The sequence below is a fragment of the Paramisgurnus dabryanus genome, chromosome 23 (assembly GCF_030506205.2).
Source record: "Paramisgurnus dabryanus chromosome 23, PD_genome_1.1, whole genome shotgun sequence".
NCBI classification, from domain to species: domain Eukaryota; kingdom Metazoa; phylum Chordata; class Actinopteri; order Cypriniformes; family Cobitidae; genus Paramisgurnus; species Paramisgurnus dabryanus.
Genome location: NC_133359.1, coordinates 30,052,967 through 30,067,186, shown reverse-complemented (window position 1 = coordinate 30,067,186; position 14,220 = coordinate 30,052,967). Strand labels below are relative to the sequence as shown.

Sequence of the window (14,220 nt, the reverse complement as noted above, 5' to 3'; positions counted from 1 at the left end):
GTTGATAGGCTACTCGTGAGGTGTAACCGGGTCTGTAACCAATCAGATAGCGCCGTGGGCCGGACATTGAGCAAGTCTGCAGAGTGGTGAATACAGAGAGGCTGCGCGCGGCAGCTGTATCAGAGCCAGCCAAAGCAGCGCATTTTAAAACAAAATTGACTTTAATCAAACCACGGATCAGTGATATGTTTTGTGATCCGTCTCGCCACTAGTGTAGTAGCACTGATCACTTTGAGGGGGGGATAAATTTATCCCCACCGGGGATAAAAATAATTAAGCAGAGGCAGGGATACATTGACCAGAAAGGGGGAAATCCCACGCATCCCCCCCGGCAAAACGCACCCTGCCTTTATCCCATATTAGGTTAAATAATTTAAGAATCATTCCTAAGGAATAATCAGTCATTTTTTCCAACATTTTATAACATACACCATCGCTTCCAGGAGTAGTCTTTCTAGCACCAGTGATTGCTCGTTTTAATTCAAACATATTTAATGGCAAGTCAAGTAAACTATCTGACACATCTTTTTCCAATAAATTAGGGTAATCCATTAAAGTTCTACTCCTACACCGTTTTGCTCCTTCTGTAAGATTCTCTGAGCTATGAACTTTCTTAAATGTTTTAACAAGAAGTTCAGCCTTTTCTATATTGCTAACAGCCAATCCATGTGCACTTTCCATCATTGGTAACTCATTATTCCTTCTATTCCCACCCATTTCCCTAATCATATTCCATACATCTGACAGTTGTACCTCTCTTCCAATACTATCACAGTACTACAAACGAGTTGATAGGAGTGCTACTTGGGTGTAGAGAAAAGTGTGTTCCTCTGGTGCTCTTCAGCTTGGAGATCCAAAATTAACAGTTCAACAATAGTTCTGAGGCACTCACAAGGAATAAATGTTAAAAAGCCTTTATTGTAAACTTGGCTTTATATTTAAAACCATGCCAACATGTTTCGGCCTATATGGCCTTCTTCAGGGCAAAACCTAAAATTTTTTGTATTTTTATTGTTTTCCTTACTATCGCCTGGGCCCGTTTATATTGAATCAAAGTATCAATAGAGTGCTGTTTCTTAAGTTGTTTAAAAGCTTTGTTTCTTGTTTTTACAGCTGCTTTACAATCATCATTCCACCAAGGTACTTTCTTTTTACGGTTAATTCCTGTTGTTTTAGGAATTGTTTCCTCAGCTGTTAGTATTATTTCATTAACTATTTTATTTTTAAATATGTTTTCATCTATTTGGTCTTCTTCTAGTAGGGCCATACATCTATTTCCACAGATTTCTTGAAATATTTCCCAATTGGCCTTCTCCAGTTTCCAACTAGGACTTCTCTTTCAAAACTTATCTTTGTACCAACTGTTGTCACAACAGGATAATGATCACTCCCTATTGTAGTATGTTTGGTCACTTTCCATGTACTATTCAGGCTAATTCTGTAGATACAAATGTCAGGTCAAGTACTGTTTCTGTATTTTGAATACTGTTATATCGTGTTCCCTCACCATTATTAATACACACTAAATAATTATCATCAATAAATTCTTCAATAAGTTGACCGTTTGCATCAATATTATTACTCCCCCATAATGAATTATAGGAGTTAAAATCACCGCACCACACTGCATTGTCATCCAATGGACCCACCACAGATTCTAAAATACCTTGACTTAATTTTTCACAAGGATTATAGTAATTAATAATATCAACACACCCTCGTTCAGTCCAAACCTTACTTACAATTGACTTATAATCCTTATTTATTTGTACTACTTTATATTTCATTCCATTTTGTATAAATGTAGCTATTCCACCCCCTCTACCGGTTTCTCTATCTCTTCTAATTACATTATAATCTTTAATTATAAAATCCAGTTGCGGTTTTAACCAGGTTTCCTGAATACACATAACATTAGGTTTCTCTTTTAAGTTATCAATATATATCAAAATCAAAACCCCGCCCTCGGTCTCGCAGAATGCGCATATCACACGATATCACAGCTGTCAATCATGACGTGACACCACCGTTTTTATATCATTAAATAACTAACTAAACAAAAACTTATTTTAAAAACAAACCTTTGAATTTGCATCAGTGTGATAAAAACTACAATAAATGACAGAAACTAGGTTCGGAAAAAAGATAATTGAAGTGTAATTAATATTTTTAGTTGGTCTCAAGTCCCATTGAATAACATGGGGAGGCGGGGTTTATGACCTATACTGGGACCAGTCACTGGGGGGCGATCGAGACGTTTTGGCTTCACTTTTCAGGGCTTGTGCGGCACGCTTGCATTTGCATTCATGTGCTGAGTCCCAATTCGCATACTATCCGTCCTAAATAGTATTCGAAACTAGAATTAGTACGTCCCAAAACGTAGTATGTTGAAATGAGTATCCCAAAGATACCCGGATGGTCTACTATTTCCGGTTAGATTTCGAAGTGCAGATCGATCCACACTCTAACGGCTAATATTGCCCACAACCCATTGCGTGCGGGAGGGAGGAGCTTTGTGGTGATGTAAATATGGCAGCCAGACGCAGCAGCGGAGATGCGCCCTCAGCTTTTAAGTGTAATAATTTAAATGTTTAACCCTAATTAAAGTTATCTTTCATTGTCTCGTAATATTCGGTTGATGTTGTGAAAATAAAGTACCATGGCTGTAGTACTGTGTCATGCATGTGTCTTTTTTATGTATTTCTTTTTATGTTTCTGTCTTAGATTTATACCTTACTATAAACCCTTATGAAAAAAACACCTTTTACTACACTAATCATAGTTTAACCACACTGACTTATTTGTAGTAATACTGTGGCTGTACAAATGTTAACTTTATTAAGAAATATGGTTACTAAACTTTTACTATAGTAAAAGCATGGTTCATTTTCATCGCGGTATTTCTGATTTGCAAACATAAGTATAAAATAAGCATAAAATACGTTAAACAATAGTTATACTATAAACTTTAACTATTTTGACTTTAAAATAAGTAGCTTTCATTACACACATTGTTGCACATGAACATCATAACCAGCCGCCTCACAAACGACCTGCGTTTGGTGTGCGTAACTAGGCAACCACGTTGTCGTTCACTTTGCATGACGTCATCGAAGTACGTCCCAGAACGTGCATACTCTTTTGCTACACACTCAAAAGTACGTACATTTTCCTCACAAAAACAGTACATACTTTTAGGTCGTAGTATAAGTAGGCGAATTGGGACCCAGCAATAGACATTATATACGTAGACACCTCGTAGACTGAGCTGCCTATTGGAGCTGACGTATCGCGCGGCCGCCATCTTGGATGGGTCTCCAGTGCGCTCCCTTGCATTCATTTCTAATGAGGAATAATCATAACTCCCCTAATTTTTACCGGATTTTCACACGGTTTGAGTTGTTATAAGCGGCAGAGATTCAGTTATGATACAGGACGCTGTCACACATTGAAAAATACTGCTTTCATGCTAAATACTTTGTATTATTATTGTATTATTACAGAGGCAGACACTACTGTATTTTACTTTCTACATAAAAGTTAATTTTCAAGTATCTGTATTTTATCAGTGTTTTTCTTTGAAAAACTTATATTCCAAAGCATATTATCATAATTTTTACTCCACTACATTTCATAATTTCAAGTTTTTGGTTTATATAAGTACATTAAACATCTACTTTTTTTACTTTTACTTAAAAAGTACTTTAGTACACAATTTTTATGTAATTTTTACGTAATTATTTATTTTATGTAATTAGGTATTAAATTAATTTTAATATGAATGAATTGAGAATGAATTGGCTGTGAGAATTTTCATTCCAAATAGCGGCCGCGCTACTGAAGCGCCATCTAGTGGCGGTTGCCAAAAACGAATCAGAGTTCCCCCTCTTGTTCTTCTATACTCTTTGCTACAGAGCTTTGACGACTCTGTCACAACAAAACCCTCCCTTTTTATAGCAACTTCCCATTGCCTCCTCATGCCTGTATCACTGGGAAACCTTCAAATGTGAAGAAAAAACAGAGAGAGATCATGAGAGAGAGTACCAGTTCCTGCTGAACATTGACATAATATTATAAATAATAACGTAAAATAACCAAAATGGTTGTTCAATCTTACTTGTGAAATGTAATCCCATGTGATCTGGAATCAATACTGCGCCGGTTATTGCAACCGTAAGCTGCACAAAATAAGGCCATAGTAGGCCTATGGCTTTCTTTCCGTTAACTCCCATTGACTCTGGTGCTAGCGTACAGTGAGGAGACCCATCCAATATGGCGCCGACGCTTGATGCGTTCCAGCCACTGATCTATATAAATGACTGGATTGCGCATAGAACGCTTGACGTAACCGTGTGAGGTGAAGCCAGCGCAGAGTTCGAGCCGCCATCTTGGTATACCCAACTGGCAGAGAGCGCCATTGACTTCCATTCAAAATTATGATCAAAATTTACCCCCTTTACAGCGTATAAGTTACATAAGGTTAATTTTTAGGATATGTGTACATTAATTATTTGTTAATTCTGGTGTTATTTGCAATGTTTATGTTTTAATCGGGCAGGATAATGGATTTAGAAAAAACCGTTAAAGTGAGTGTGTCTGTTGCATTTGTTAATGACACGGGTATAAATAAAGCTTTTTTTGACATTCAGCTACACTGTGACGGTCAGCGTTATTTCTCTAAATAAGTTTAGGTAACATGTAAGTTTAGATAACATAATTACAAAACTAGCAAATTATTGCATGCACATACGGTACAAAGCATGATTATTTATTTAGATTTCAGAATGAGCACGTTTATTGTCATTAATACTAAATATGCTGCGGTCTGTCTGCTGATCTGATACTGTAATAAAGATGAATGTATAATAACTGTTTAAAACGCAAATTGTACAACTTTCAGTAAATAACTATTTACATGCTTTGGACGTTTGTGTTGTAATAATGTGCATGGTAACTTCACATATAAAAACGAAGACGAGTAAAGTGATGTTTTATCATTAAAATCTGATAACGTCCATTGATTTAATAGAACGTTTGGGTATACCAACATGGCGGCGCGGTGGCTTCACAAGTGTGACGTCATGCGCAATCCAGTCATTGATCAGTGGTTCCAGCACGTCATGGGGTGTCTACGTATATAATGTCTATTGCTGGGTCCCAATTCGCCTACTTATACTACGACCTAAAAGTATGGACTGTTTTTGTGAGGAAAATGTACGTACTTTTGAGTGTGTAGCAAAAGAGTATGCACGTTCTGGGACGTACTTCGATGACGTCATGCAAAGTGAACGACAACGTGGTTGCCTAGTTACGCACACCAAACGCAGGTAGTTTGTGAGGCGGCTGGTTATGATGTTCATGTGCAACAATGTGTGTAATGAAAGCTACTTATTTTAAAGTCAAAATAGTTAAAGTTTATAGTATAACTATTGTTTAACGTATTTTAGGCTTATTTTATACTTATGTTTGCAAATCAGAAATACCGCGATGAAAATGAACCATGCTTTTACTATAGTAAAAGTTTAGTAACCATATTTCTTAATAAAGTTAACATTTGTACAGCCACAGTATTACTACAAATAAGTCAGTGTGGTTAAACTATGATTAGTGTAGTAAAAGGTGTTTTTTTCATAAGGGTTTATAGTAAGGTATAAATCTAAGACAGAAACATAAAAAGAAATACATAAAAAAGACACATGCATGACACAGTACTACAGCCATGGTACTTTATTTTCACAACATCAACCGAATATTACGAGACAATGAAAGATAACTTTAATTAGGGTTAAACATTTACATTCTTACACTTAAAAGCTGAGGGCGCATCTCCGCTGCTGCGTCTGGCTGCCATATTTACATCACCACAAAGCTCCTCCCTCCCGCACGCAATGGGTTGTGGGCAATATTAGCCGTTAGAGTGTGGATCGATCTGCACTTCGAAATCTAACCAGAAATAGTAGACCATCCGGGTATCTTTCCCTGCTGAAAAAACCAGCTAAAACCAGCCTTAAGCTGGTTGGCTGGTTTTAGCTGGTCTCCCAGCCTGGTCATAGCTGGTAAAGCAGGCTGGTTTAAGAGGGGTTTTGGTAAAAATTTTAAGCTGGACAGGCTGGTTTTAGCTGTTTTTTTCAGCAGGGTTGGGATACTCATTTCAACATACTACGTTTTGGGACGTACTAATTCTAGTTTCGAATACTATTTAGGACGGATAGTATGCGAATTGGGACTCAGCATATGTTTGCATTTACCACATCTCTTCTTCGTGCTCTTTCACGGTTTTATAGCGGGTAGCACCAACATAAGGTACATTATCTCCACCTACTGTGTTGGAGAGAGATGCGAATGGACGTGGGCGTGGTAACTGACGTCACGCCTGGATGTGGGCGGGGTTGGATGTCCACCGCAGGCTGCAGCGAGACGCTACTCTGTGAGCGTGTGAACTGACTAAAATGCGTGAGACTTGAGAGTCCTTGGTGAAGTAATAAAGAAAGATGTGTCAGAACACTGTTCAGTTGTAAATTTTGTCATAGCCATAACTATTCCGCAAAAAGTCCACAATATATTTAAATGCCAAAAATGGCATTACAAATTAATTGTTATTTCAGTTTCGCCACACCGGGTGGCGCTGTAGACGTGAAGCAGTTCGCATACCTGCTCGATTAGTTTGGTCTTAACCGAGGAATACAAATCGAGCTGAATCATCGCGCGCTCAGCATATAGTTTACTGATTTGCAGGAAATATGGTGAGAATGAGCTTTTTTTTTACTAGTTTAACTGATCGAACGTTTTTTTTTTATGTTGGATATGATGTAGTTAAATTTGAAAGTATGAGCGTATGAGTATTTGGGTGTAATAGTGAATTTATTTGAGTTGATGGTGAGCGTGAGTAAGCGTAACTTAATGCTCGTGCTCGCTTCAATGCAAGTCGCACAATAAGACAAGACACAAAACTCAGTTTATTATTTTTACTGCTGTTTTACCCTGCCGTTCGTCAATATACAATTGTCTGTTTGTGTAATTAGTCAAGTTTTCTTTTTAATATTGCTTACTGGATGTCTATTTGGTTATTTGTATCGGTTGTAAGGCCGTAAGTTTCGATTTCATGTTTCCTCAGAGAACATTAAACATTTATTCATTATCATCTAATAAACCATCAAATCTCATAACATTTATCACCACTGCTTTAGTAAACCATATATCACATCCCATCATTACATTTATCACAAATTTACTAAACCATACATCTCATTACATTTAGCATCACTGCCTTACTAAACTTTACATCTAATCACTTAAACCGACTGTGTTTAATACAACGGTATAACGTTAATCAGTAGAGATAATAGTAAAATGTTGGATAAGAGAGAACTATTATTGAACTCAAGTCAGGCTTTGGGTGAGTCTGCCCAAGCTATATAACAATAAATAGTTTTTAATATCTAAGATAAAATTGTAAGTGTGAATCATGGTAGTATTTGATGTACTGAAAATCAATTATGTGCTATTCAATAATGATAATTCCGCGTTTATTAAGTGTAAAACATCTCTGTAGGTGAAAATAAAGCTGCCTTATAGTCACAATGAAAAAATATACTTTTCCAGTCAGGGTCAGGGCTCAACGCAAATAATTGTTTTATACTGGCCAGTATAAATATTTGTCACATATTTAAAATAATAATTCAAAAATCATTGTATATACATTATGTTAATCATTTGTTAAGACAATTGGCAATTTTAAATGCAAACTCTAATTCTGAAATTTTACAATAGTCTAATCAGGGTCAAAAGTAGGGTTGGGTACCGAAAATCGGTGCCAATAGGGAACCGGTTCTAACGTAAACGGTAGTAACCAGACCGAATACGAATGAAAAATTCGGTGCCTGATTTCGGTTCCTGACTTTTCTTTACCGCCAACTGGTGTTCCGATATGAAGACTTCAGATGCAAAAGCCTCTAAAATGCCACCTGAGATTTTCTTCTCAAATTATCATTTTTATCAAGCTTGTATGTTTATGTTCAGTTATTTCACTTTAATGTTAATGAAAATTACATATTAATTGTCATTAAAGTGAAATTACTGATCCAAAATATATGAGCTTGATAAAAATGCTCATTTTAGAAGAAAATCTCAGATGGCATTTAGAGGCTTTTGCATGTGAAGAGTATATATATATATATATATATATATATATATATATATATATATATATATATATATATATATATATATATATATATATATATATATATATATATATATATATATGACAACGTGTGTGCCTTTTTTTTTCTCTAAAGTACCGATATAAGAACCGTTTAAGAACCGGAACCGTTTAAAAAATACAGAGTAGGTACTGGTATCGAATAAAACCCAACCAATACCCAACCCTAGTCAAAAGTCTCATGTATATCAAGATGAACTGCACAGAATTGGTATTAATATGCTTTAATATTGTCTCTCAATGCGCTTCTAATTCTCTTCATTCATATGTCTCACCATTAAGTTCAGTGGATAAATGAATGGCTATAGGCAACCTTTTTATACCCCATGCACGCTTTGCGCTGTCTCAAATAAAGTTACCAGATTGTTTGACCTCCTCACTCACTTTCTTCCAAACAAGATCCTTTTAATTCCTGTAAAAGTACGAATATGTATCATATAGCGATGATTATTGTCCTCCATTGTCGTTTTGTTTTTCTGCCTTGGCTCACTTTCTGTAATCACATCACTGCTACAACAAGTTCCTGATTGGTTAATATTGTGCGAAAACCTGGCAAGTTCAGATTTTTCAACTGGCGTGGATTACCACGCCATTCGCTCTTACCATGTCACAGGATGCCTATTCGCATCTTTGCATTGACTTGACGCCTCTTCTGCGTCTGGTGTGAACGCACCATCGCACTGGCAGTCCTTTAGTGAGATTCACATTAAATAAATTTGCTGTGTTGGCGATGCTGTTGGCTTAAGGGAGTAATGGAAGTTTAATTTGAGTTATGTCTGATTGAAGTTACACTTTTCATTTATTTATTTTCACAGTTTCGAAACCAGTATGACAATGATGTGACTGTGTGGAGTCCTCAGGTAAACATTAAAGACACTCTGTAAAAGCTGATTGAGTCTGTGATGCCACTAAATGTAAACATATGTGTGTTTTCCTTTATCTGTATTTATAATATGATTTATTGTGACTTGTGTTACTGTGCATTTAGGGTCGTATTCATCAGATTGAGTATGCTATGGAGGCAGTGAAACAGGGTTCAGCCACTGTAGGACTCAAATCACGCACTCATGCTGTACTTGTGGCCCTGAAGGTAATCTACTCGACATATGCGCAGGAAAACCCTATACTGTTACGCTGCACACGCACCATAAAACCCAACACTGTTATACCGAACTACACTGCAGACGCACCATATATGGTTAATATAGAAAAATACATCTGGACTTCTCCTCAAATCTTAAAATGATTAATAGAGTATGTGATCAGTAATATACCCAACAGAAACTACCAAATGAACTACACATGCACCATAAAATCCCAACACTGTTACACTGAACTACACTACACATGCACCGCAAAACACGCTCCGAAGCGCACACATGCACAAATGAAACTGTCAATTAGAGCTGCATCTATCGATTATTTTTTAACCGATCAATCTATTGATATTTTTTTATTAAGTCGAATAGTCTAATGATTTTTTTTATATACATAATTCACCAACAAATAATAAATGCAACATCTGCTATTAATACCAGCATTTCCTCAATTAAACAAATACACAAACAAACATGAAAAATAAAGTGGCAGTGCCAAGGAAAATATAACTTATTACATAAAAACAAGTCCAACATAAATTCAGCCTAACATAAACATTGCAAAAGGGGCATTATTCACATTAAACAATAAAATAGGCATATATTAATAATACAAATAATAAAAATAAATAAAACTGAATAAGCATCAACTTTAACATTGACACTAAAGTTTCTAGTATAAATAACAAGTTAGCTATTATGATCTTCTAATATTTTATAAACAGTGTTTACTCTGCTGTTACTTTAAATAAATGCATGTCAGGAATCCCAAATGCCTGGTTCATACTACAGGATTTTTAAATTCTGGTAGTTTATGAAATCTGGTTACAGCAAACACACAAAGAGAATCTTGTCAGATATTCTTCTCTCAAATCTTAAACATGCTCACACTACAGGATTTAAAAATCCTAGTAATTCCTAAGATTATCTTGCCAGAGCAAGCACTTCATGGCACCTTAGGAGAAGAGGTTATAAAGGAATGGATATTATGATACATTTATGATTTCTTTTTAAATATTTACATTTGCTAACAGCTTTCTACACTTACCCGGTGTATTTGAAACTTTGGCGATTTGTCCTCCTCAGCTCTTGTTTTTGAGGCAACGATCATGATATGTTTAAATGATGTGTTATGCAGGCAGTGTTTGCATGCATACTATAGATGTGTGCACAATCTAGCACCAACTCAAGTCTTTTAAATTTAAAAACATTTATCTGAAAACATATTTTAAATAAAATTGTCTAGCCTATATAACAGGGGCCTTCAATTAAAATTCCTTGAGGTTCAGTAAATAAACCCTCCTCCAAGCTGAGGTCCGGACAATTATGTACTGCACGGGTTGAACTGAGATTAATTTAAAGATGAAAGCATGATCTTCCTAGGTAACAAAAAATCTATTATTTTAACCTACATTAATCTGACTGAGAACTTTAGTGGGAGAAATGGCTTTGGCCTTTCCAGCTAACACTTTAAATATTTTTTCCCTCAATTCAACTCTTTCTTTTCCATCTAAAAATGTTTCACATACACGGGTAGCCAGGGACATGTCTACAGAGGCATGGGCCTCCCTAGGCCTTTGTGTATAACCGCCACTGCTTAGTGTATTTTCTCATATTTCTGAATTTGCACCAAATTGTCTGCACTATACGCGTTATACAATAAAACTAACATTTTAAATAAAAAAGGGCTCATAATACAACAATACATTGAAAAGAGGAGCAACAGCAGTAAGGCTTCAATGTAATTCATTGGCATAGCCAAACATTTTCAAGTGGGTGGGCCTGTAGAAAACAGGGTGGGCAAGGCATACGACATATGTGACCTGTGCTGTCCAAATGTGTCAATGTTCACATTCTAATTTTGAGCTACAGGCAAAAGACAGTGCAATATACGTTTAGTTTTTTTATATAAAAAAAATAAGCAGCTACATTAAGACCTCGTTCTGCGATCCTAATGCTCTAAATGGTCATTAAATATGATATTTTCTGTTCTATCCTCAATGCTTAACCTTATAGACAAAGTTGCACATTTGCTCGTCTGCATTTTGGTTTCAGTTTTTAAAACATGCGGGAATTAGAAAATAAACTAAAGGACTTACTGGATGTTAAAATGGTTATAAAGAGAGATCAAGTTTGGGACCTGATTTGATGTTTAAAGAGCGACAAGACTCAAAACGATCTTCTTCGCACTCACTACAGATCCGAAGTTTGGGGACACACAAACCAGCGAGTGCAGGTGTAGCTCTTTTTTTGTCAGATTAAATCATACATCGTTTTTAAGTTTTTTAAAGTCAAAATAACAAACACATTTTTAATCGTTTGCGAGCAGGGGTCACATATATAAACTGTGGACCAAATTACGGTTCAAAGGGGAAAATGATAAAGTAACTTATAATACAACATGTTTAAACTCAGCTTTACATCCCCTTAAAGATCATAACCAAGTCCTTAATCTTAAAGCGTCCTATTCCTATCCTAATTAAGTGTATCTGTCAGTTCACAGAACTCGCTCAAAGGAGTGCAGAGGCTCAGTAATTATCAAGGAGCAAATTTTTAAATCAGATTTATTTTGTGGAGAACGGTTTTTCAACACGGATATTTTAACGTGTGAAAAGATGTCTTACTCAATATGGAACAAACTCTAATGAATCATATTTAACATTTCATTTTGACAAACATAGAGTAAGTATCAACTACGAAACTGCATAAAACCGAGAGTGGAAACTTAAGATATTTAACAAAATGATGAAGTCATGTTTATTCGTAGTGTAATTATTATTTGTTGTTGTTGAATTACTTAATTCTGTCCAGAAAATGGCTTTCTGGTTGAATGGGCCACAAATCAGAGTGGGTGGGCTCAGACCCACCCGTAGCTACACCTCTGATGTAAATATATGGTGATTTTGTAATATTTCGCGTTTATAAATCAGGATTTTAGCAGCAGTTAGATTACACATGTTGTTACTGGGTCTTGTTTATTCAATATTTTATAGTCTACTCAGTTTATGTGAAAACAGAACAGATCATATGTAAAATAGCATTCAGTTTTAAAATGCCTTTTTAAAATGCAATAGATACCTCCTATACTACACTGAACTGCACATTCACACTTTACTATATTACACAACCATAGTTACATTACAGGCCATAATATACTACACAAATATACACCATCATACATATATGAGAGAGTTTCTGTTATCGATAAAATGCGTAAGATTTTTAATTATGTATGATTTGTTGTCTTTTAGAGGGCTCAGTCTGAACTTGCTGCCCATCAGAAGAAGATCCTTCATGTGGACAATCATGTTGGCATTTCTATTGCAGGACTGACTGCTGATGCCAGACTCCTCTGGTAATTGAGAAACATTTCATCTGTTTGCTTGATATATGTTGTGAGGTATTTCCTTCTACCTGGGACTGTTAAAATGCAGATGCAAATAACGTCTCTCTCTCACATGCCGCATTCATCGCAGTAACTGTAAAAATTATCCAAACCTTTGCTACTTATTTACTTAAACACTAGTTTGAAAGACTGAATTGCGGTATGTTTCTTTTAGCCAGTCAAAAGGTTTCTTCAACTTATGCTAAATCAGTAAGGAAAGTAGTTTTACAGACAAAAACCTGAAAATGTCTGGAGGTGTGTCAGCTTTGATACAACCAGAAAAACAGACTATTAAGAGAATTTAACAGTTTTTTCTGTATCTTTTACTATATAGCAACTTCATGCGTCAGGAGTGTCTGGATTCTAGGTTTGTTTTTGAGAGACCTCTACCTGTGTCTAGGCTGGTCTCACTCATTGGAAGCAGTATCCTTTTGTCCGTCACTTTTACGTCATGTTTTTTGTGCAATTGTGTTCAGTTTAACTGTGTCAAGAATAGCCATAAATTTTCTTGAACGAACATTGTAGAAACTCAGATTCCCACCCAGCGCTACGGCAGACGGCCATATGGAGTCGGGCTGCTGATTGCAGGTTATGATGTAAGTACAGAGATTGATGGTTATGTTGTCATTTATGTAAGTAACACCGTATGCTGAACTGATTTCAATATTTCTGAATTTAAGGAAATGGGGCCGCACATCTTCCAGACATGCCCTTCAGCAAATTACTTTGACTGTAAAGCCATGTCGATCGGCGCTCGCTCGCAGTCGGCACGCACATACCTGGAGAGACACATGGATTCATTCCTTGATTGTACGTTTATGTCTTCTTCTAACTGAAAGCATTATTTCAATACTCTATGCCTTAAACATGCTGATGCAGACATGTCTTCTGGTTGTCAGGCAATCTGAATGATCTGGTTCAGCATGGTCTCCGTGCGCTGCGTGAAACTCTACCTGCCGAACAGGATCTGACCACAAAGGTTTGATATTTCATCCCCTTTAACCTACGGCTGTACTCTCATTGGTTCCTGATTAAACAAACCACCGTTGTCTTTCTCTAGAATGTGTCTATTGGGATTGTGGGAAAGGAGATGGAGTTCACCATTTATGATGATGCTGATGTGGCTCGTTTTCTTGAGGGTCTGGAAGAGAGACCCCAAAGAAGGGTGAGCCATTTAATACAGGAGCATTTACCATTAGAAATGTCAAAAGTACTAGCACTTGTGTACCAAGTTAAAATTAAATGAGTATAGTAGTGGTAATAACAGCTGACGATGATATTTGCTGATGACAGGTAGCACAGCCAGCAGATGAAGCCGCTCCTGCTGTACCTGATGAACCTATGGAACACTGAGACATCGACTCATCTCTTCTTTCTATCACTTCTTTATTATGAATTCAGTTAATAAGATTAGCTTTGGATTTCTGAACTAGAATAAGACATGTTTCCCATCACACATTACATATTATACAGTGAAACTCTTTGATTAATAAAGAGAAAAAAAATCATTTTGTTTT

The 14,220-nt window shown here is 36.2% G+C and overlaps 1 protein-coding gene across 1 annotated transcript; it reads left to right on the top strand.

Annotated features, from left to right (window-relative positions):
- Nucleotides 1-6,609: 6,609 nt before the first annotated feature.
- psma1 (proteasome 20S subunit alpha 1) lies at nucleotides 6,610-14,211 on the top strand. Its single transcript, XM_065291144.2, has 10 exons — nucleotides 6,610-6,743; nucleotides 9,037-9,081; nucleotides 9,210-9,311; nucleotides 12,570-12,673; nucleotides 13,038-13,126; nucleotides 13,229-13,299; nucleotides 13,384-13,513; nucleotides 13,603-13,682; nucleotides 13,764-13,868; nucleotides 13,997-14,211. The coding sequence occupies exons 1-10, from the start codon at nucleotides 6,741-6,743 to the stop codon at nucleotides 14,054-14,056; spliced, it is 789 nt and encodes a 262-aa protein (XP_065147216.1). The 5' UTR covers nucleotides 6,610-6,740; the 3' UTR covers nucleotides 14,057-14,211.
- Nucleotides 14,212-14,220: the final 9 nt, after the last annotated feature.

Coding starts and splice junctions, on each gene's coding strand:
- psma1 (XM_065291144.2), top strand. Junction 13,300..13,383: donor TGCTGATTGCAGGTTATGAT/GTAAGTACAGAG, acceptor TCTGAATTTAAG/GAAATGGGGCCGCACATCTT. Junction 13,869..13,996: donor AAGAGAGACCCCAAAGAAGG/GTGAGCCATTTA, acceptor TGCTGATGACAG/GTAGCACAGCCAGCAGATGA.